Here is a 20,034-nt window from a genome sequence, read left to right as displayed (position 1 = left end):
ATAAATTTATTTTTAATTGGAGGATAATTGCTTTACAATATTATGTCAGTTTCTGCCATACATCAATATAAATCAGTATCCCTTCCCTCTTGAACCTCCCTCCCACCTCCCACCCCATCCCACCCCTGTAGGTTATCACAGAGCACCTGGTTTGAGCTTCCTGTCTCAGATAGCAAGTTCCCACTGGTTATCTATTTCACATGGTAATGTATGTTTTAATGTTACTTTCAATTCGCCCCCCTCTCCTTACCCCACTCTGTGGGTAAGTCTGTTCTCTGCGTCTGCCCTGCAGATAGGTTCCTCAGTACCATCCCCTCAAGTATTGTTTTTTTTTTCCTCTCAAGTGTTTTTAAAAAGAGAAAAATAAGGTATACTTTAATAAATAAAAAACAAGTTGGAGAACAGCATGAATGGTATGATTCATTTTTATTTTAAAAAAATTAAATATATGCCCTAGACTACAAACATTTGACACTGGTATGAAGGTGGGCTTAAGGGAGCCTATAATTTTTATATTTTATATGTCTATATTTGTAATATATTTATATATCAATAAATGTATTTTAACACATGGACATGCATTTACATTCACAGTTACATTAAATATATCTGTATTTGCCTTTGACTCTTTTACAATTAGCCCATATTTGTTGTTAAAAAAATCATTTAAAGTGAATGTGACATATTTTGATAACATTAGGTCTGATTCCCAAGCATGACATGTCTTATAATTCTATTCTGTGGTTCTGTGGAGAAGTGGTGGCAAAAAATAAGAAACAGGGAGAACCACAGGATTGGGGTTAGGGGAAGAGTGTATTGGGAAGTGGAACCCAGACCCAGTGGAAGGACCATGGCCATCAGCTGGGAGCAGCCCTCTCCCCTCCCTGAGCAGGGGCTGTATTTCCAGGAAGAGGTCACTCTCCAGCCTCAGAACTCAGTACTGTCTTCATGCCCCAGTCCTCCTGCCTTCTTGTTCATTGGCTCCTGGTTCCTTGGGCTGTTTCTGTTCTCCTCAGGATCACTTAAAAGCTCCAAATAAAATAATTATATATCCAGCTGGATGGAAAGGCAGAAAATCAGGAAACTCTCTTAGGGAAAAATGGTGGTGTATATCAAATCTGACACCAAGCTGACCTTCCCACTTGAGGAAGAGGAAATGAGTTCAAGTGGAACACACTGACACCCTCCTCAGCTACTCGCACACCCCAAAGCAGAAGGCCTCTCAGATAGCCTGATCCTGTTCTCTGGGCCAGGACCAAGGATAAACACTGCTGGGAATCACCCAACCACACGGATGTGTTGGAAAGTTGTTCACCCCGTTACAGCCCAGTCCACTCATTCTCACACCCAAATCTGGGTAGGGCTCAGCTGGACTGAAAAAGTTAAAAATAAGATATGAAAGCAAGCACTTAGTAGCACTTACACCGGAGGCCAACTGCTGTTCCAAGCGCTTAATTTAACCCTCACAAGCACCCTCAGGGCAGCCACTATACCATCACCCCCATTTTATAGATGAGGAAACTGAGGCGCAAATGTGAACCCAGGCAGTTGGGCCCTGGCTCCATGCTCTTCACCAGTTCCCTGCACTGCCTCTCAGCAAGGCATCATGAGCACTGCTTTGCAGGTGAATCAATCCCTCATTCGCCTCATATGGGCAAATATCCAGAGGTGGGCCAGGTAGCCATGGCTAAGTGCTCCCACTCTCATCCCCTTCTCCAGGGACAAGGCTTGGAAGAAAGGAGCAGGGATAGAGGGGGCAAGTCAAGTAGATGAAGGCCCAGGGGAGAGAGTCAGTACATGCCATAGAAGGGGCACTGGGTGGGCAGCAGGAGGCAAGGTTTAGCCTTGGCTTTGCTATATGCCCTTTAAGTGGATTTTCCTCTCAGATAAACTTTCACCAGCACCTAGTAATACAACGCATGGTATATAGTAGGTACTCAATAAAATGTTTACAGCTAAATGGACAATCTTAAAGATACCTGCCAGCTTGTCACACCCCATGAGTCTGCCAGGAAGAACCCTCCCCACTCTATCATCTACCAGCTTCTTTGAAGAGAACTCAGTGGGGACAAAGCTGAAGGAATTTCACTAGTCTGTCTCTACCTCCCTATTTCCTTTTCACTTAGGAACATGCTGCCCCCTTCAAGCTTCCATCAGTAAATAATCTCATTCAAAACAACAAATCATTAACTAGCCTCTGGATTCCAGTCTAATAGAGTTCCCAAACGGGCTACTCTTGAAAAGCCTGGAGTGAGTTAGCCTGTCTCCTCTCCATTTACTGAGCACAGCCATGGGCCAAGCCCCCACTTGTGTGTATATATGGGGGAGACAAGGGCATATAAGACACAATTTCTTCCTGTCCTCAAGGACGGAGAGTCTACAAATAACTATAAAATATAGGCAGAAAGGGGAAGTGGAGTTATTGTAACAGAATAGCCTTAAGATGGGGGAAGGAAAAGATATCTGCTTTTTTCATACTTAACCTCAGCATCTATTCCCTGCAGCTAGGTGGGGGAACGTGTTTTTTTTCCTTCTCTGAGCAGAGACCTGAGACCACTACTCTTCCCTCCCCTTGGCCTCACCCTGCAGGCACCCATCCATCAGCATTCCTCCCCCAATGGGTGATGCTATCTCCCCACACAGGTTTGGACTTGCAGGTCCTGGAAAGTTTTGCTTCTTCGTGTCTGGGAATTCGTCTGGGACCCAAGGAAAGGTCATCAACCTCTTTTCTAGGACAGGTAGGTCCCTCATGCCCACCTCAAGCACATTCCAGGACACACCCTGAGCCGACCCTCCTTCCATTCCCCACCCTGCTTAACTGCTGGCTCTGCTTCCTCTGAGAAGCCCAGGTTTGGGTGGGAGGAGGAAAGGCAGATACAATCAGAGGTGAGGCAGGGAGGGGCTCAAAGAACTTGAGTTCCTGGTACTGGTACTATTTCCTGCCCTGATGGCTCCCTCACCCTCACTCAGGGTGGGGAACAATCAGGTACAGACAAGATCACGGTCTGTCAGCCATTCACTGCTGTGTCCTCTGCAGCCCTTCACTTGGGTTTCATGCAAGCATACAGGCCCTAATGGGCCCAGGTGATTCGGACAAGGGGTGCATTTGTGGCCAGAGAGGCAGAAGGCAAGCGGCACGCATGTGCTGAGCTGCAAGCCTATTCATGCAGCAAGCCTCTGGATTTGCCACAAGAGGTGGTCACAGAAGCAGCTGGAGCCCCTGGAATCTTTGCTCAGTGGCTTGGACATCCACTCCATAGGCTCCAGAGATTGTCTCACTCCGGATGTGGAGTAAGGTTTTTGCTTGGCAAATGGGGAGGGTGCCTGTCCCCAGGGTAACAAGATATGGAGGACCTCAGAGCCTCAGGCTTTTCCCACCCATTTCTGTTGAAAGGCAATTCCACAGTTCTCAGTTTAAGGTGGAGGCAGTCTTAGAGAGGGCTTCCCTGGTGGCTCTGGTAAAGAATCCGCTTGCCAATGCAGGAGACGTGGGTTCAATCGCTGGGTCAGGAAGATCCCATGGAAAGGGCAGTGGCAACCCACTTCAGTATTCTTGCCTGGGAAATCCCATGGACAAAGGAGCCTGGCAGGCTACAGTCCATGGGGTCACAAAGAGTCAGACACAACTTAGCAACTAAACAAGTCTTACTGAAGCTAGAAAGACAAACGTTCCACTGGTAACCCCACCTCTCACCTCACAACCTCCAGCTGCCCCCTCATAAGAACTACTGAGGTGGGTACAGGTGAGGATGAGTAAATGAGATCAATGATCAATTAAAATTGTTTATTTTAAAGTGGAAAGGGGGAAGGGAGTGACACAGAGGCAACTTTTGGCATCTTCTTTCCAGGCCATCACCCCATGTGCTTCCCAACCCAAAGCACTGACAGGAGGAGCCCCCAGACAGGCTGAGGGGCTAAAGAGCCGCAAGGTCACAGAGAGATCTGTTCAGCCCTGGAAAGGTGGGGTTCAAGGGTCCATCCCAGCTCCCTGGTCCTAGAACAGGGTCAGAGCTCAGGAGTGTAGGGCTCCCCAGTGGGTGAGGGCACCCGCAGCTCAGCATCATGCCTGACCACGGTGAAGAGTCCCACCACTGCCAGCAGAGCCATCACCATGACGGCGGAGCAGATGCTGAACATATTCCGAGTGCCCGTTTTGCGATCGCTGTCATGGAGGACCAGGAGCCCCAGGCAGGCCAGTAAGTGCAGGGGCACCCGGAACCAGTTGAGGACACCAGCTTGCTCGGTCTCAGGGATCACCTTTCTCCGCAGGAAGCTCATGCTGGGAAAGTACAGTCCACAGGCCAGTTCAATGAGGAGGAAGGCTATGAAAGATTCCACTGGACTCTCCTGGCCTGGGCTGGTAGAGAAAGTCAACATGAAGAGGGAGAAGACGACAATGAGGACGGCGAGGGAGAGTAGATGCATGGGCTGAAGGTGGTACCTCTTGGAGGTAGCGATGCGGTACAGGGAAGAGCCGAGTAGGCTGGCTGCCATGAAGCTGGAGAAGATGATGCCCAGTGGAGCCCCATGTGGGTCCAGCACAGGTGTCCAGAGGAAGACAAAGATGAAAATGACACTCTCAAACAGGGCCTGGATGGTGCCTAGCAGCAGCACACGACGGTCCGACAGAAGGCAGCGCAGGCCCCCAGCACAGGTCCTAGAGAAGGCACGCTGCCGATCATAGTTCTCTCCCCAGTTATGAAGGGCCAAGGCCCCAGCCAGAGCCAAGAGAGGGATGGCGGCCACAAAGGGGGCTACAGGCCCCAGGCCCATCCAGCAGGCCACAGCCTCAGCGGCCACACCTGCCGCTACAGCCAGCACATGGTTCCAGAAGGCAGCTCGGGCAAAGGTAGCCGGGATCCATTCGGTGGGGAAGTCATGCCGTTCCAGGTGCTCATGGATATACCAGGCCTCAAAGGCTGAGAAGAGCAGGGCTGTAGATAGCCCACCTAGTGCTCGGCCCACCAGCAGCACAAAGTAGTCCCGGGAGAGTTTGGTTAAGCAGCAGAGAGAGTAAGTGAGGGAGAAGAGGACACAAGATTTCTTGCGACCCAGCCAATCCACCAGGGAGGAAGCCACCAGTCCAAAGAGGACGGTGGAGGCAAGGCCGCAGACGTAGAGGATGGCAATTTGTGCCTCCAGGAAGTGGTAATGCTGGTAGAGTTTGTAGAGGTAGGGGGCCTGCAGCCAGTCAGCTGCCAGGGCCAGGAAGTAGACCTGATAGAAGTCCAGTTGAAACCGAAGGAAAGAGGGATTGCTGCAGGCCCTTCCAGAGGGCTTAGCCCGGCATCTTGACAGCTCCAACCCCAGGCAGGAGGCCAGGAGGACCACAAAAGCAAGGTAAGCAGTCACCAGCATGGCCGGCCCCCGGACGACCTGGGAAGAGAAGGGGGCTTCAGAGTCACATCCATTGCCCGGGTACTGCTGTCAAGGGGCTGCCTGTCTAAGCAGAAAGCGGATCCACCCAACCCCCCTGCCAACAGAACTCCCCCACCCCTCTATTCCACTCCCCCAGAGCTCAGACCGGAGGGACCAGTTGGGTGGGTGGGAGGAGTGGCCCGCCAGAGCGGGACACTCTGGGGCAGGGAGGGGTGTGAGAGGAGAGAAGATTGAGCATTCGCCCCACCCTTTCCTGGCATAGCAAAGAGGGAGTACCTAATCCCAGCCCCGCAAGTTAAGGGGCTGCTGCCCTTCCCTGTAACAGCGTTTACAAACTGTACTTTCTTCTGTTACCTCCCATTCTCTTTGGGGAGCCTGTTTTTGCCCTCGAGGTCTCGTCATCTGTCCCAGGCATCCCTACCACCCGCGCAGGCCTCTAGAGTTGCTTCAGGTCACGCGCGTGCATCTCAGATTTCCCCCTCCTTTGGGTCAGGGCACCCCCACCTGCGCCCCCTAGCCCCGCTGGCCGCCGCCACACACGCTCGCGCCTTGCCCAGACCCTGGTCTCACCTGCTGCCCCGGTCTGCGGGGACGCTCCGGACACGTCCGGCTCCAGGCCGCCCGGCCGCCCTTCCCGCTCTACCTCCTGCTCTGGCTCCGGCTCGGGTTCCACCAGCGCGCCCGCCCCTCACAGCCTGCTTCCGGGAGCCGGGGAGGCCTCTGGCCGCCGCCATGATGGCCCCATCACGTGACGGGGGCGCGGCGTTCAAACCCCGCCCCTGCTCCGCCCTCTAGCCGCGACTCGACGACAACCTCCGGACGCCCGGCGGGGCCAAGACTGGAGGCGGTGGTGGTCGTGGTTTCTGCTCCTGGTTCACTCCTATCCGTGGCCTTCCCATGACACTCGCTTCTTCGACTCCCGGATACCTACCGAACCCCCTGGAAATAAAGACCCATTTTCAATCTCTTCCTCCGTGTCGTGGGTTACGGAGCGCTGCTGTGCCTAAGACAATGCCAGCAGTTCCGCAGAGTCGGGGTTTGATCTTCTTAAGGAACATCGTCACCCTAAGCCGAGACGGGCTTCTCGATTTTCTCTTCTCCCACAATAGTGACTTCCTGGCCAGAAGTCAGTATGGCTCACACACCTGAGGGAGGCAGTGTGGTGTAAAGGACTTGGACTTGGCTTGCAGACCGCTAAAGCTCAAATCCCACCCCTATCACTTACCAGCTGTGTCGCCTCTGGCAAGCCATATGACTTCTCAGTGTCCCAGTTAATTAGTCTGCATCATAGGAGAGCAGCGCCCAACTGAAGAAGGCTCAAAGTTCAGTGGCAGTCAAGAGTTAAGAACTTCAGCCTTGGAGTTGGACGCCCACACTCTGCTACAGCTGTGGTACCTGGGAAAGGTTATTTAACCTCTTTCCAGCTTTAGTATTATCTCCTCAAAACCCTCCAATGGGGAACTTCCCTAGTGGTCCAGTGGCTAAAACTCCTTCTTCCAATGCAAGGGGCCTGGGTTCCATCCCTGGTCAGGGAACTAGATCCCACGTGCTGAAAGGAAGATCCCACCTGCCATAATTAAGACTCGAGGAAGCCAAATAAGTAAATAAATAATTTAAGACAAAAAAACAAACAAAACACCCTCCAATGCCTTCTTATCTCACTAAGCAAAAAAGCCAAAATCATAATAGCCTACAAAATCCTTTGTCCTCTTTTCTGCTGCCACTTCTCTGACCTCATCTCTTACCATTTTCCCTCCTGCGCCTTCTATTCCATCTACACTGGCTATCACTAGGGCCTTTGCACACTGTGCCCTGTGAAGCTCTGGTTCTCCCAGATATCCACATGGTTCCCTCCTGCAGCTCCTACAATTCTCTGTTCAAGTGTCATCTTATCAGAGAGGCCTTCCTTGCTCATACTGTTGAAAAGGCAGCGCCACCTCTGCCACAGTAACCTACCTGCTTCCCTTCCAACGCTCTATTCTCCTTTGCTGCCTTTTCTTCATAGCACTTAATATTATCTGGCACACTTAACTGCTTACTGCTTCTTCTCCCTACAAATTTCTGCTTTGTTCACTTATATTTCCAGTACTTGAAACATTTAATGGGACACAAAAGGCATTCCATAAATACCAGATGAATAAATAAGATAATACATGTAAATTATTCTAAAAAGTGCTGGTCTTTATTAGCTGGTAACACTTATCAAACTTTTTTTAAATATTATTTCTTTATTTTTGGCTGGACTGAATCTTTATTGTTGCATGGGCTTTCTCTAGTTGCCGCCAGTGGGAACTACTCTAGTTGCCGTGTGAGGGTTTCTCTTTTTGCAGAGCATGGGCTCTAGGGCATGTGGGGTTCAGTAGTTGTGGCATGTGGGCTTGTTTGCCCCGTGGCATATGGAATCTTCCTGGACCAGGGATTGAACTTGTGTACCCTGCATTGGCCAGTAGATTCTTTAACCACTGGCCCACCACGGAAGTGCATCAGTTATTATGTATTACACCTAAGCTCTGTTTTAGGAAGTCCTGGGCCAACTGCTATAGATGAAGTGTTTAACTGTCTCAACAACTTGTTAGGTAGGTACTTCAGAATTGGAAAAGTTAGTAACACGACAGGACTCACATGGTAAGAGGTAGAGTCAGAACTGGGACCCAGATCTTCCCAATTCCACACTTGTGATTTCTGGGAAGATTAAATGTGTTCACCCTCTTGCACAGGTGATTAGTGTCTGTTTTCTTTATACTGAAGAAGGGTGGGAGAGTCTGGAATTATATCGTAAGAAATACTTTCTTATGATAAACAGCTGAGATTTATATTCCACAACTTCCAAAGTGCCTTTATCCCTAACTGGCAAACTTCTAGAGGATAGAAAAGGGTATCAGTTCCCATGCTTCGTCTAGAAGCACAAAGCTCAAAAATCATGATTTCCCAAGGTCACTCAGTGAGTGAGGGCATGGGGGAATCCAAATGCCCTCCATCCTGGTCCTGGACTGAAAACCCTTGATCTCCTGACACCTTGTCTCTCAGTTCCTGGTGATCTTTTCTTTGAGGGAGGAGGTCACCCTGAATGATAGCAGGGAGTGGGACAGGATGGCCTTACATGCCTTGTCTTCTGTTTTCCAGGATGGAGGCCAGTGTTCTCCATTACTGAGTTGCAGTTTTCTCAGAAGCACCTAAGAAAGACTTTAGGGAAGGTTACATTATTTTGGATTATTTTTATCATAGGACATATTCAAAAAATGTTTACTCTTTAAGGTTCCCCTGGCCCCTCAGAGCTGTGAAGCACAGCTGAGAAAGATACTTTACATGGGATATGTGCCAGCAGAGCTGCAGAGGACTGGAAGGGATAGAGAATATCCTGAGAGGGCAAATCCATCTCTAGAACCCACTTCTAGTAGAGGGCAAGGAGGACCAGGGTCTGTATGTGGGGAGTTACAGGGAAAGTCTGGCTTTCAGAGCGGGCAGGGAGGATGCTCTGGGAATTACTAGGAACCATGCCTACAAGAGGAGCATCATTTAAAACTTTTATTATGAAAATGTTCAAATAAAGGTAAAGAGGTTCTATGAAACCCTAAATACTTAATTCAACAATATTGATTTTTATCCTTTTGTTCCTTTTCCTCCTTTCTTTTATTTGCCAAAATACTTAAATACGTCACTTCATTCCATGCTTCAGTATGCATCTCTAGGAAATAAGGACCTTTTCTTACATAACCTCAAGGCCATTTTCACGTTTAACAAAATCAACACTGATTCCTTGGCATTGTAAGTACTCAGTTCATAATTAAATTAAATGTTTAATTAAATGTTAAATAAATAATTAAATGTTTTCAACAGTCTAAAAATGTCTTTTTACAATTGGGAGGTCCCCATCAGGAATCAAACAAGGTCCACTTATCCTGTGTAGTAGCTGTCTTTGTACGCCACGCTCTCATTGACTGTCCTGTTCAGCCATTGACTAGTTGAAGAAATCAGGTCAGATTTCCTTTAAAATGTCCCACATTCTGGATATTTTGTTTTACTTCCTTGTTGTGCCATTTAATTTGTTCTCCACCCCCCATATTTCCTATTAAATGGAGGTTAGCGGTAGGGTTTGAGTAGAATCATGCTCAGTTTTTTTTGTTTGTTTCTCTGTTTGGCAAGAGTCCTTCACAGGTGGTGCTGAGTGCTTCAGATTGCATCATATCAGGAGGTACAGGCCATGTGGTTGTGCCCTTTTTAGTGATGCTAAGATTCATCAGTGGGGTCAGGTAGTTACGTTCTCCATCAACCACCATCCTTAGTTTCATCCGTTGAAGAGTCTTGCTTTGATCAGTTATTTCATTAGGGGTTGCAAAAATGGTGATTTTCCTAATTCCATATGTCTTCTACATCAGCTGGAGTTCTTCTGTAAAAAAGAAATTTTCTTCACCACTTAGAGCTATTTGACCACCCTGAAATATAGTTTACACAGGACAGGTAGCATAAATGCATAATTCTTTTTCTTTTTAGTTGCCAATTTTCAGAATATGAAGTTGGGAGAAAAAAAGGTTTGGACTTAGAGCTCAGTAAGGATAAGATGGCCTGGACAGTGGGTAGGGGACAAAGGGACTGTTTGGTAGCTATGTCCAGCCCTTGCTCACTCCAGGACATGGGCTGTTTGGGGGGCAATGGAAGACTTGGTGTCCTGGCCCTTGGACAGCAATGAGATGGGTATGACGTAGGCCTGTATGCAGGAAGCTGCAGGACCCAGAGAGATGAGGAGAGACAGACAGAAAGCTGGATACTGGGGAGGCAGAAAGAGAGACAGGAATTGGAAAACAGAAGAACAGAATTGGGAAACAGAATTGGACCCAGAAAGACAGGAACAAAGACAGAGAGACAAAGAAGGGAAATAGAAATCAAAAAGATCTAGAGTGCCTTTCTCCCAGAAGCAGAATAGGACAGAAGAGGAGAGAAATAGGAGGTGAGTCAAAAGACCAAGGAAAAGATCTTAATTTATCTACTTAAAAAATAATTGTAACATATAGTGGAGCTATATGTAACTTTGTCCTGTTTAAAAAAAAAAAAAGACCAAGGAAGAAAACAAACATGAAAATACAAAATGAGACAGGGAAAGGGGAAGAAAAAGACATGTATGTTAAGCAGATTTTAAATTAGATGGGGAAAAGAAGGGGCAGAGTGGGATAAACAGATGTAAAGACACAAGTTAGGTGGAGGTAGTGTCCAGGTGGCAGAAAAAAAGGAAACAGAAATGGAGAGAGTGATGTAGAAAGCTAGCAGGAAGGATAAGCAGAAGGATATACAGAGATAGAAAGGAAAGAACAAAGGGTCCCAGAGAAGGAGGCAGAGAAAGAAGACTGAAGCAGATCAGTGTCAGATAACTTGGAGAATATGATGGGATGCTTAGGGGCTCCCAGCTTAAGATCCAATCCCAGGCAGATACAAGCATCTATCAGCTCCATCTTCCTCTTTGTGGCTTCTCCAACTCCCCAGCCCCACTCCCAGGGACAGGGAACTATGACTAGCTGCATGTGGATGGAATCATTGGAAACCTGAGTCAAGGGCTCCCAGCTTCCATCACCCCTTGCCAGATGAGCGTGAATGTAACAGATAGGATTATTGCTGGAAGATTGGGGTCATGAGGCTGGGCAAGCCCTCAGAGATTTGAAAGATAAGACATCTAGGTGGAGAGCACCGGGTTCCTAGAAGTAAAGGACCATAAAGGATGTCATGATATCCAAGGGGAGGGAGGAACCAAGAATCCTCTGTTCGGCCTCTTCTTCCGGTCCAAGAGCCACTGCCCTTCCTTCAGGCTCATGATGAGAGGTAAAGGGTTCAGAGACTCTTGGGTTATTCAGGGATATGGGTGAAGGTCCATAGGGGAAAAAAAGTGGTCCCTGGATGAAGGAGCCATCTTATCCACGCAAACTACAGAAAAGATGAGCCAAGAAGGGTCTCCCAGGGAGGTCAACTAGAGGGGGAAATGATCAACTTGCTCACCTTCAGGGACCACAGGAGAGGCCCTGAGAAGAACATTTTCCATTGCAGAAGTTGCAGAAGAGGAGGTTCTGGAACCAGTGAGAGCGTGTCCAGAAACTAGCTTCAAAACAGAGGCCTGGCTCTCACTCCCAGGACTGAGGAGGAGGCCAGGGGGCTCTGAGCAGCCTGCCCCCCTCCCTACCTGGGAGAGGGTCCAGCTGATCTTCTGCCTGCAGAAGTGCTCCAGGAGATGGGCACTCTCCCAAGGTGCAACCGCCCCCTAGACAATCAGACAGTGCCGAGAGGTGCGCTGTCCCCTAAAGCAGCAGCTGCAGTGGCCAGTGGAGCCTGGGGGTCCCCAGGCAGCCCCTCGACCACAGCCACAGCTGTCACTGCAGCCCCAGCAGGAGCTGGAACAGGTGGCTCGACCCCTGGAGCAAGGGTACATGGGGCAAGGAGATGGGCGGCAGCAGGTCAAGTGCTGGCCAGAGCACTGGCTGCAGGCACTGTGGGGATAAGTCAAGGGAGGACAGGCGGGGCAGGGAGGGCAGGAGCAGGTACAGGGTGGGCCCGGGAGGCCAGGACAGGAGGGGCAGGGAGCTGCGTAGGAAGGATAGGCGGTGCAGGAGCAGGTGGGAGGGGGACAGGCTGGGCAGGGGCAGGCACAGGCAGAGGGGGGGCAGGACGGACAAGGGGAGGCAGCTGGTGGGCAGTGTCCAGAGGGCGCAGGTGGCTGTTGATGGCTGGCTTTCTTGTTCCGAGGCCCCAGACGTAGGCCCAGAGAGAAGTCCATTCAGTGGCGGGGAGCGGCCAGGCTGGGGGTTGGGTGAAAGGGAGGGTACCTACGGGTGGGGTCAGAGGGGGAACTGTGGGGAGCGGGGGTGGGGGCAGGATTAAACCTAAGACACTGCTGAGCCTCTCTGAGCTGGCAGGAGCTCAGACCTCCCCAGCTAGCCCTCCCCTTCCCTGCTTGCCGGCTACCCTCCCCTCCACAGAGCACCTTCCATGGGCACCAGATCAGACCAAGTCCTCTAACTATGATGTGCGCTCTTCACGCCTCCGTCCTTTGTTCACTCTTCCTTCTGCTCGCAGTGCCCTTTCTCTTTTCTCCACCTGGCAAGATCCTTTTCATCTCTGAAGACTTCCCCTTTATTCAATCAAAAAGTATTTCTTGAGCTGTGGGCACCTGACACCTGCCCATCACTCTCCAGCCCTGATGACCAGAATGAGTGCTTCAGACTTCCAAACAGTCCCCAGAGGAGACTCAGGGCAGTAGCAGCAGCACAGCAGATGCTCTGAGACTCTGCCTGGGATATTGGTGGGAGCTGGTGGAGCAGGGGAGACCTAGGTCCTGGGAGTTTCCAGATAGGGCAAGTCCCAGGTGTTGGGGGGAGGAGGAGGGCCTGGCTGTCTCTGGGAGCCTGACAACTAGCCTGGACAATTATTACTGGAGGGCCTGTCATGCAGCAGGTACTGGTCATGTTACAGAGCAAGACAGTGAGGTTTCCTCTTATGGAGTGCCATTTAAAGTGAGGGGTGGGGCTGGGTGGGGACAAAAAGCAAACAGGTAAACAAATAAATACATTAGCTTGTCTAGGAGCATGGAATGGCTGTGAAAAAAACCCCAGAGTGATGTGATACAAAGTGACTCAGAGAGGTGGATCCTTTAGAAGGAGCAGCTAGACTGCCACCACACAGTCAGCTCCAAGGGCCCTTAAGGGTTTAAAGGGAAGTGAAGTCGCTCAGTTGTGTCCGACTCTTTTCGACCCCATGGACTATAGCCGACCAGGTTCCTCTGTCCATGGGATTTTCCAGGCAAGAATACTGGAGTGGGTTGCCACTTAAGGGTTTGGGAGGAGATAAAAGTCCTGGCAGATCACAGGAAAGCAGCCTGAGGCTGACTAGAACCCAGATGGCTGGACTGGGAGGAAAACAAAAGCTGAGAGGAGGGTAAGGAGGCCTGGAAAAATTTGTAATAGAAAATTCAGTGGCCAGGGCTTCCCTGGTGGTCCAGTGGCTAAGACTCCCCACTCCCAATGCAGGGGGCCGGGTTCGATCTCTGGTCAGGAAACTAGATGCCACATCTCAGCTAAGAGTTTGCATGCCTCAGGTAAGAATGCACAGGCCACAACTAAGACCTGGAGCAGCCAAATAAATAAACAACTATTTAAAGAAAATTCAGTGGTCAGGGACAGTGCCACTGAGAAGTGACATTTTAGCAAGGGCATTTTAGAAGAAAGCGAGGGAGACAGCCATGGAGATGGCTCGTGGAAGAACATTCCAGAGAGGGGGGACAGCAAGTACAAAAAACAGAGAGGAGAGTCATATGGCATAGGTGGAGAGCCAGGTAGAGGCCCTGGGAGCCACGGCAGTGACTTGGATCTTATTCCAAGGGAAAGAGAAAACCACTGAGAGTTTTAGGCAAGAAAGGAGTATGAGTCTTGATTTTACACCTGCTCCTGATTAGAATGTTCTACTTCCTGTGTAACTGGTACAACCATTTTGGAACACAGTTTGGGATTATCTGATAAAAATTGAGATTGCCTGAACATACACTTTGACTCTTAGCTTTATAGCTTAGAAAAACTCTTACATGTATATATTGGGAAATATATACAATAATGTTTTTAGTAGCATTATGATAGCCCAAACTGGAAACAACTCAAACTTTCACCAAGAGTAGAATAAAAAAAAATTGTGGTATATTCATGCAACTGAATACTCTGCAGCAGCAGCAGCATGCAACTGAATACTCTGCCACAATGAAAAAGGCAGTTATGTGCAACAATTTGTGTCTCTCTCACAAACAAGCTGAACAAAATAAGTCAGACAGGAAAGGGCAATACAGTGTCATTCCGTTTATATAAACCTCAAAAACAGGCAAAATTAAATAATATTATAAAGGGATGCATACGTAGGTGCTAATACTATAAACAAAAAGAAGGACATAATTATCCCAAAAGTCAGGATGGTGGTTACTTCTTCAGAGAGGAAGAGGATGATGGGAGAGTCACACGGGAACCTCTGGAGCAGGAAATACTCTATTTCTTGAGCTGGATGGCAGTCGAGTAGGTATTCACTTTATTCCAATTTATTCTGTACACTGTTCATAATATATTTCTTTTATATATCTTTTATATATCTCTTTTATAAAGAGAAAATAGAAATACTATTTCTTTTCTTTTTTTAAAGTTTATTTTAATTGGAGGATAGTTGCTGTACAATACTGTGATGCTTGTTGCCATGCATCAGTGTGAATCAGCCATAGGTATGTATGTGTGTCCCTGAACCTCCCTCCCAGCCACCTCCCTCCGCACCCTGTCCTTCCAGGTTGTCACAGAGCACCAGCTTTGTGTGCCCTCCTTCATATATCAAGCTCTCACTGATCATCTGTTTTACATATGGTAATGTATGTTTCAGTGCTGTTCTCTCAAATCATCCCTCCCTCTCCTTCTCCCACTGAGTCTAAAAGTCTGTTCTTTATGTCTGTGTACTACTTCATTCTCTACTCCACACCACCTTGCTCATATCATTCTGCTGAAGTTAGACACTGCCTAGTTCACACACCTATCTCTCCCACCAGACCTTGAGTCAGCAACCTTCCAGATTGCTGGTCTGGCACCTATCAGTGCCTGGCATAGAGCAGATGTTCAATAACTATTTTCTGAATTGGGTTGAATTGAACTGAATTTTCCAAGTCTCATCTCATGGAGAGGTGGGCAGCTGCAGAAGAAGAAGAAGCCTGTGGTGATGAGGAGAGCTCAGGATCACCAAGACCTAGGTTCCCATGTTAGCTCTGCTACAGCTGTGTGATATTGGGCAAGCTGCTTAACCTCTCTGGTTCTCAGTTCCCTCTGTGAAATGGGATGATAACTGCTCCTTCTCTGGACTGCTGTGTGGATTAAGTGAGTAATATACAAGCCAAGCATAACGCCTGGCATACAGTAGGTGCTCAACAAAGGATAGCTTCCCAACTCCCTCCCCCCAGCCTCACATCTTTTCTTCAAAGGAATCCACTAGAAAGGGCAGCCAGACATCACAGTTGGTCCCTGAAGGTGGTCCCACATCTGCGGGGCCCCTTGGGGCTAAGGCAGAGATGTAGTCTGGAGGAGAGCTGGCAGAGGAGGCAGGACACCAGGGTTCTGGGAGTTTCCATCTAGGGGAAATCCCAGATGTGGGTGTGGGGGTGCCAGGTCAGCCCCACCCAACACCCTTGCCCCAGGGGGTGTGGACACAGGGAGGAAAAATGGGTCATCGGAACAGGTCTAGAACTTAACCCCATTTGGTCCCATGACCTCTGTGCCAGCTCTGGAGGAGGAACAGCCACAAAGAAACCTATTCTGTCCTCAAAGGACCCTCCATCCCTTTTCTTCAGAAAGGAAAAAGCTTGGAAACCTTGGTGTCTAAGCTGGAGGAGCTGGAAGCCCCCCAGTGGACAGAGGAGAGATAAAACCCTGTAATCCCAGATGGAGGTTCTGTACCAAATAGACTGCTCCACCCACCCACATGGAGACTGGCAGACACCTGGAGCTCTTAGCTCACACGTTCCAGGCAACCTTGGAGGCAGACCTGCTCCTCGTTCCAGTGAGTGGGACAGGTCAGGGCTGGATCCCAGAGGGGGAGGGTGCACCATCGAACAGTTCAGAGTAGACAGGTTTTCTGTCTGGTGAGGCTACAGCAGGGCAAACTCCGTCCCTCCACCTCAGTGTGGGGCCTTGTTTTCTGTATGGAATCTGGGGCCTAAGCCTGTGGCTTGCTCCTCTCTATCTGTGCCTCTGTTTCCCTTTCTGGAGGAAGAGATGAAGGGATGGATGCAATCTTCCCAGGGCAAGAGCACCAGATGTCCTAGGGTCCTAGAGCGCTTTGGCCGTTAGGAGTTGCTCCGTCCCTCCCTTGTAGTGAATCAAAGTCCATCAAAGGAGCAGGAATGGAGGGCCCCTGTTCTTTCTGGGGGAGTAGGGTGGTTGGGAGCCAGGACCTTGATTCCAGGGCCTTTGCACATACTCTTCTGCTGCCCTCCCTTCTCTCCCTTCTCCTCCTCACTTCCTCCCCTCCCCAAAGTCTTTCCTGATTTCCTTGGATACTTGGGCCCAAGGAGATTCCTATGGATTCCTAGGGCCTAGCACAGTGCTTCGGAGAAGGCAATGGCAACCCACTCCAGTACCCTTGCCTGGAAAATCCCATGGGCAGAGGAGCCTGGTAGGCGGCAGTCCTTGGGGTTGTGAAGAATCAGACATGAGTGAAGAGTCAGACACGACAGAGCGACTTCACTTTCACTTTTCACTTTCATGCATTGGAGAAGGAAATGACAACCCACTCCACTGTTCTTGCCTGGAGAATCCCAGGGACGGGGGAGCCTGGTGGGCTGCCGTCTATGGGGTCGCACAGAGTTGGACACGACTGAAGTGACTTAGCTAGCAGCAGCACAGTGCTTGGCATACAGTAGGTGTTTAATAAAGATTTGTTGAATTAATGAATGGCGCGTGTTCAGGGAAGAAATTCCTAGAGTTGTTTAGTGTAGTCCTAAAATCCTGTGTCGCAAAGTCAAGGCCTTATTCTGTGGGGATCTGGGTATTTCTGATGCTGGTAAGAACTTCCACACACAAAGTCATTCACTGGGAGAACCAACAAAGTGGCAAGCAGAAAAATAGGCCTGATACAAGGGGTAGAATTGAGAAGCACTCAGGGCAAGGCTGGCACCATCCTCGGCACAGAGCAGGCCCGGGGAAGGAGGTGGGAGGGGAGGGGAGGACGGGAAAGACACGTGTTGTACAAAACATGTTTTCATCATGCTCTCCCTGGGCGCCCTGGTCTCCAAGCCCCGATGGCACTTTCGTGCTTTAATGATGTCCTTGGGGGTTGTAACAGAGCTTTCCCCTCCCTTTCAAACCCCCTCCCCACTCCCACCCCCACCCCCAGACATCTGCCAGCCACCTCTGAGCGTGGTGTGGGACGTCCACCCAGTAGCAGACTGGGCTTGGGCAGATTACCTATTCAGTGTCCTGATGCTGCTGGGGAGGAGGCAAGGGTGAAAATTAGGGGTGGGCTATATGGCAAATCAGGGCAGGTAGGCTGGAAGTTTGGATCCATTTTCTCTCCTTTTTGTGATATAAGGAGTGAAGGAAGCCTGGTTCTAGGGCCCCCAAGATATCATTTCTTAAGTTGCCAGGGTGATCAAGTGGAGCAACCACAAACAGAGCAAAGCCTAGAACTAGGGATGACCAAAGAGAAGGAGAAATGAGGGGAGCTCTCTCCACCAGTTTCCAGAGTGGGAGGCCCTCTTCTCAAGCTTCCTCCTGGAATCACTGGACAGAGCACAGACTGCAGCGCAAGACGGAGAGAAGAAACTGACCCCCTCACAATACCCCTTTTCTCTGCTCCCCAATCTGCCAGTTTGGTTTGACTTCCAAACTGCTGCAGCCCACAGACCCCAGTTACTAGGTGCTGGGGAGGGGTGGGGCGGGGGCGGGGCAAGGCAATCCCTAGGGGAGGGGTCGGCGCAGGGCGGGTCTTCCTGGGCATCGCCCCCTGACTGCTGTAGTTGGCTGGGGACCACAGAGGCCAGAAGGGCGGAGCCACAGTTTCCAAGACGGATCGATGGACAAACATCCACCAGAGACAAAGACACAGACAGACAGACAGACAAACCAAGACAATGAGGAAGGCAGAGACAGATGGAATTCCAGACCACTCCATCTTTCCAGGCTATCCAAGAGTTTTGTCCCCCACCCCCACCCTCCGCCCCGTTAGCTTTCCTGGCCCCATTTGCTGTCCTGGCTGCCTAGTCTCAGTGCTCTAGCTCTGGGGGACCAGCCCCTGAGCCCCTCTAAGAAGGGTAAGGGGAAGAGTTGGGAAAGGGCTACCCAGCAGGGAGAGAGTTCCGGGGGTGGGTGGCGCCTGATTCTGTGTCAGGATGCCCGGCCAGGGGCCAGGGAGGGAGCGGTGCCCTCGCCCAGTTCATGAGGACAGGAGACTCATTCACTGTAAACCAAGTACAGATGTGCTGGGAGGGGGAGGGGGAATCAGGGCCACATTCACAAACCACAGTTGGGCCCTCCCTCCTCGCCAGCGGCCACCATCACCAGGGCAGGAGGGGTTAACTTCGCAGCCTCCTGGCAGGATCCCTGCCACACAGGCTGAGTGCCATCCCACCCCGGCCTGGACGCCTGGGTCCAACTCCCCAACACCCGCCCCTCCCACACTGCTGAGAGCTGCTCCCAGGGTAACCAAGCAAAGTCAACAGCAGCCAGGCCACCTGGGGACGGGACCCTGGAGTATCTATTCCCAGCTCTTCCCACCCCCAGAATGAAAAGGAGAGACTGTCAGCACCCCATCTGCAGCTCCTGTTCTCCTGAGAGAGCCACCGCAGGCCCCCTTATCCCCCTCCCCTTCATCTGACTCTGGCTACCAAAAGTGGCCTTTCCCTGTCCTGGGAGGGAAGATGCCTGGTCCTCAGGGTAGCAGTATGGACAAGGTAATTCCAGTACGGAAAATGTGACGCAACTGAGTCGGTGTCCCCAGTGCCGGCTACTTGGGACTGTTGCTGGGAAGGTCCTTTGGGTGCATCTCCCCGGCCGGGCCCAGCCCTCCCTCCTGCTGCTGCCCTTCTCCACTCTCTCACTCCCACCCTAGTCCCTGTAGGAGTGTTGGGGCTCTGCACAGAGGTTGGACTTCACATTCCCTCCTCTTCTCTGGCTCTGTCTTCAGTAGGATGGATGCTGACACCCTGGGGGTTCCGACTCTAGGGACTGAGAGTCTGTGGTGGTCACGTTGAAGTTGGAGGAATGTTCCCATCAGACACTGACATTCACACTGGGTGCGTGCGCGCGCACGCGCACACAAACACACACACACACACCCAGCGTCAACAACATTCGTGGCGCATCCACCAGGCCGGCAGGCAGGCAGGCGCTAGTTAAGGCAGACACACACCCTCTGCTTGGGCTTTCTCTCTCACACCCAGCGCAAGGCTCCTCCCACCCCCGGCTACAGATCCCTGGCCCTCCTTCCCAGCCTCTCCCCTCCAGACACAAGCCTAAAGGTGGGGATGGCCTTGGCAGCCAGCCGGGGACCCAGGAGACCTAACTCCCACAGCTTACTCAAGGCAGAGAGAGGAGGAGGTCTTTAAGCCCAAGCCTCAGAACCCCTACAACCTCCACTAGTTAAACCAGTTTGCTCCTGGGACTTAAGGACCGGCTGGGGTAGGCATGGGGAAGAAGAGTCTACTTTGACACGCAGGTGAAGGCTAAGCGCAGGGTGAAGATAGTGGCTGCTGCTCTGGCAGATCCCTGCGCGGTCAAGCCACCCCTGGGAGGACGTGGAGACAGCCCTCACTGCCCGTCCTGAGGAGGTACAGAGACTAGCCTCCGGGAACCACAGTCCGGCCAGAGGACTCAACCAGTCCGCAAATGGCAAGAATGGGGAAAGTGCCAGAGAGAAAGGGTGGCATCATGGGCCCAGGACACTGACCTCTTCTGCCAGCCTTGCCCGGCCTCCCGGGGACGGAGCCACGGAAGCCCAGCAAATGGGAGGGGCAAAGACCCAGGCGTCCCGGGCCGCCCCGCCCAGTCCCCCGCCCCCCAGCCCCAGGGCACCGAGGAGGGAGCCGGGCAGGGGCAGGCGGCAGGGTAGGGAGGAGCGAGGGCGGGAGGGGGAGGAGGGAGCCGGGCTGGGAGGGAGGTGGGGGGGTGGGGA

The 20,034-nt window shown here is 50.9% G+C and overlaps 2 protein-coding genes and 1 long non-coding RNA gene across 3 annotated transcripts; all 3 read right to left on the bottom strand.

Moving 5' to 3' along the window:
• Window positions 1–409: 409 nt before the first annotated feature.
• Window positions 410–6,142, bottom strand: MFSD5 (major facilitator superfamily domain containing 5). Its single transcript, XM_005902138.2, has 2 exons — window positions 5,950–6,142; window positions 410–5,376 (listed from the first exon to the last, which is right to left on the bottom strand). The coding sequence occupies exon 2, from the start codon at window positions 5,356–5,358 to the stop codon at window positions 4,006–4,008; it is 1,353 nt and encodes a 450-aa protein (XP_005902200.1). The 5' UTR covers window positions 5,359–5,376; window positions 5,950–6,142; the 3' UTR covers window positions 410–4,005.
• Window positions 6,143–8,934: 2,792 nt separating this feature from the next.
• Window positions 8,935–12,905, bottom strand: LOC138987940 (uncharacterized). The gene is made up of 4 exons (XR_011464242.1): window positions 12,341–12,905; window positions 11,543–11,620; window positions 11,362–11,461; window positions 8,935–9,766 (listed from the first exon to the last, which is right to left on the bottom strand). It is a non-coding gene; the product is annotated as an uncharacterized lncRNA (long non-coding RNA).
• LOC138987939 (sperm mitochondrial-associated cysteine-rich protein) lies at window positions 11,621–12,341 on the bottom strand. Its single transcript, XM_070370860.1, has one exon. The coding sequence runs from the start codon at window positions 12,131–12,133 to the stop codon at window positions 11,621–11,623; it is 513 nt and encodes a 170-aa protein (XP_070226961.1). The 5' UTR covers window positions 12,134–12,341.
• Window positions 12,906–20,034: the final 7,129 nt, after the last annotated feature.

Source organism: Bos mutus, chromosome 5, assembly GCF_027580195.1.
Source record: "Bos mutus isolate GX-2022 chromosome 5, NWIPB_WYAK_1.1, whole genome shotgun sequence".
Lineage (NCBI taxonomy): Eukaryota > Metazoa > Chordata > Mammalia > Artiodactyla > Bovidae > Bos > Bos mutus.
Note: the sequence above shows the minus strand (reverse complement) of the source record. Positions and strands in the feature narration are given on the sequence as shown.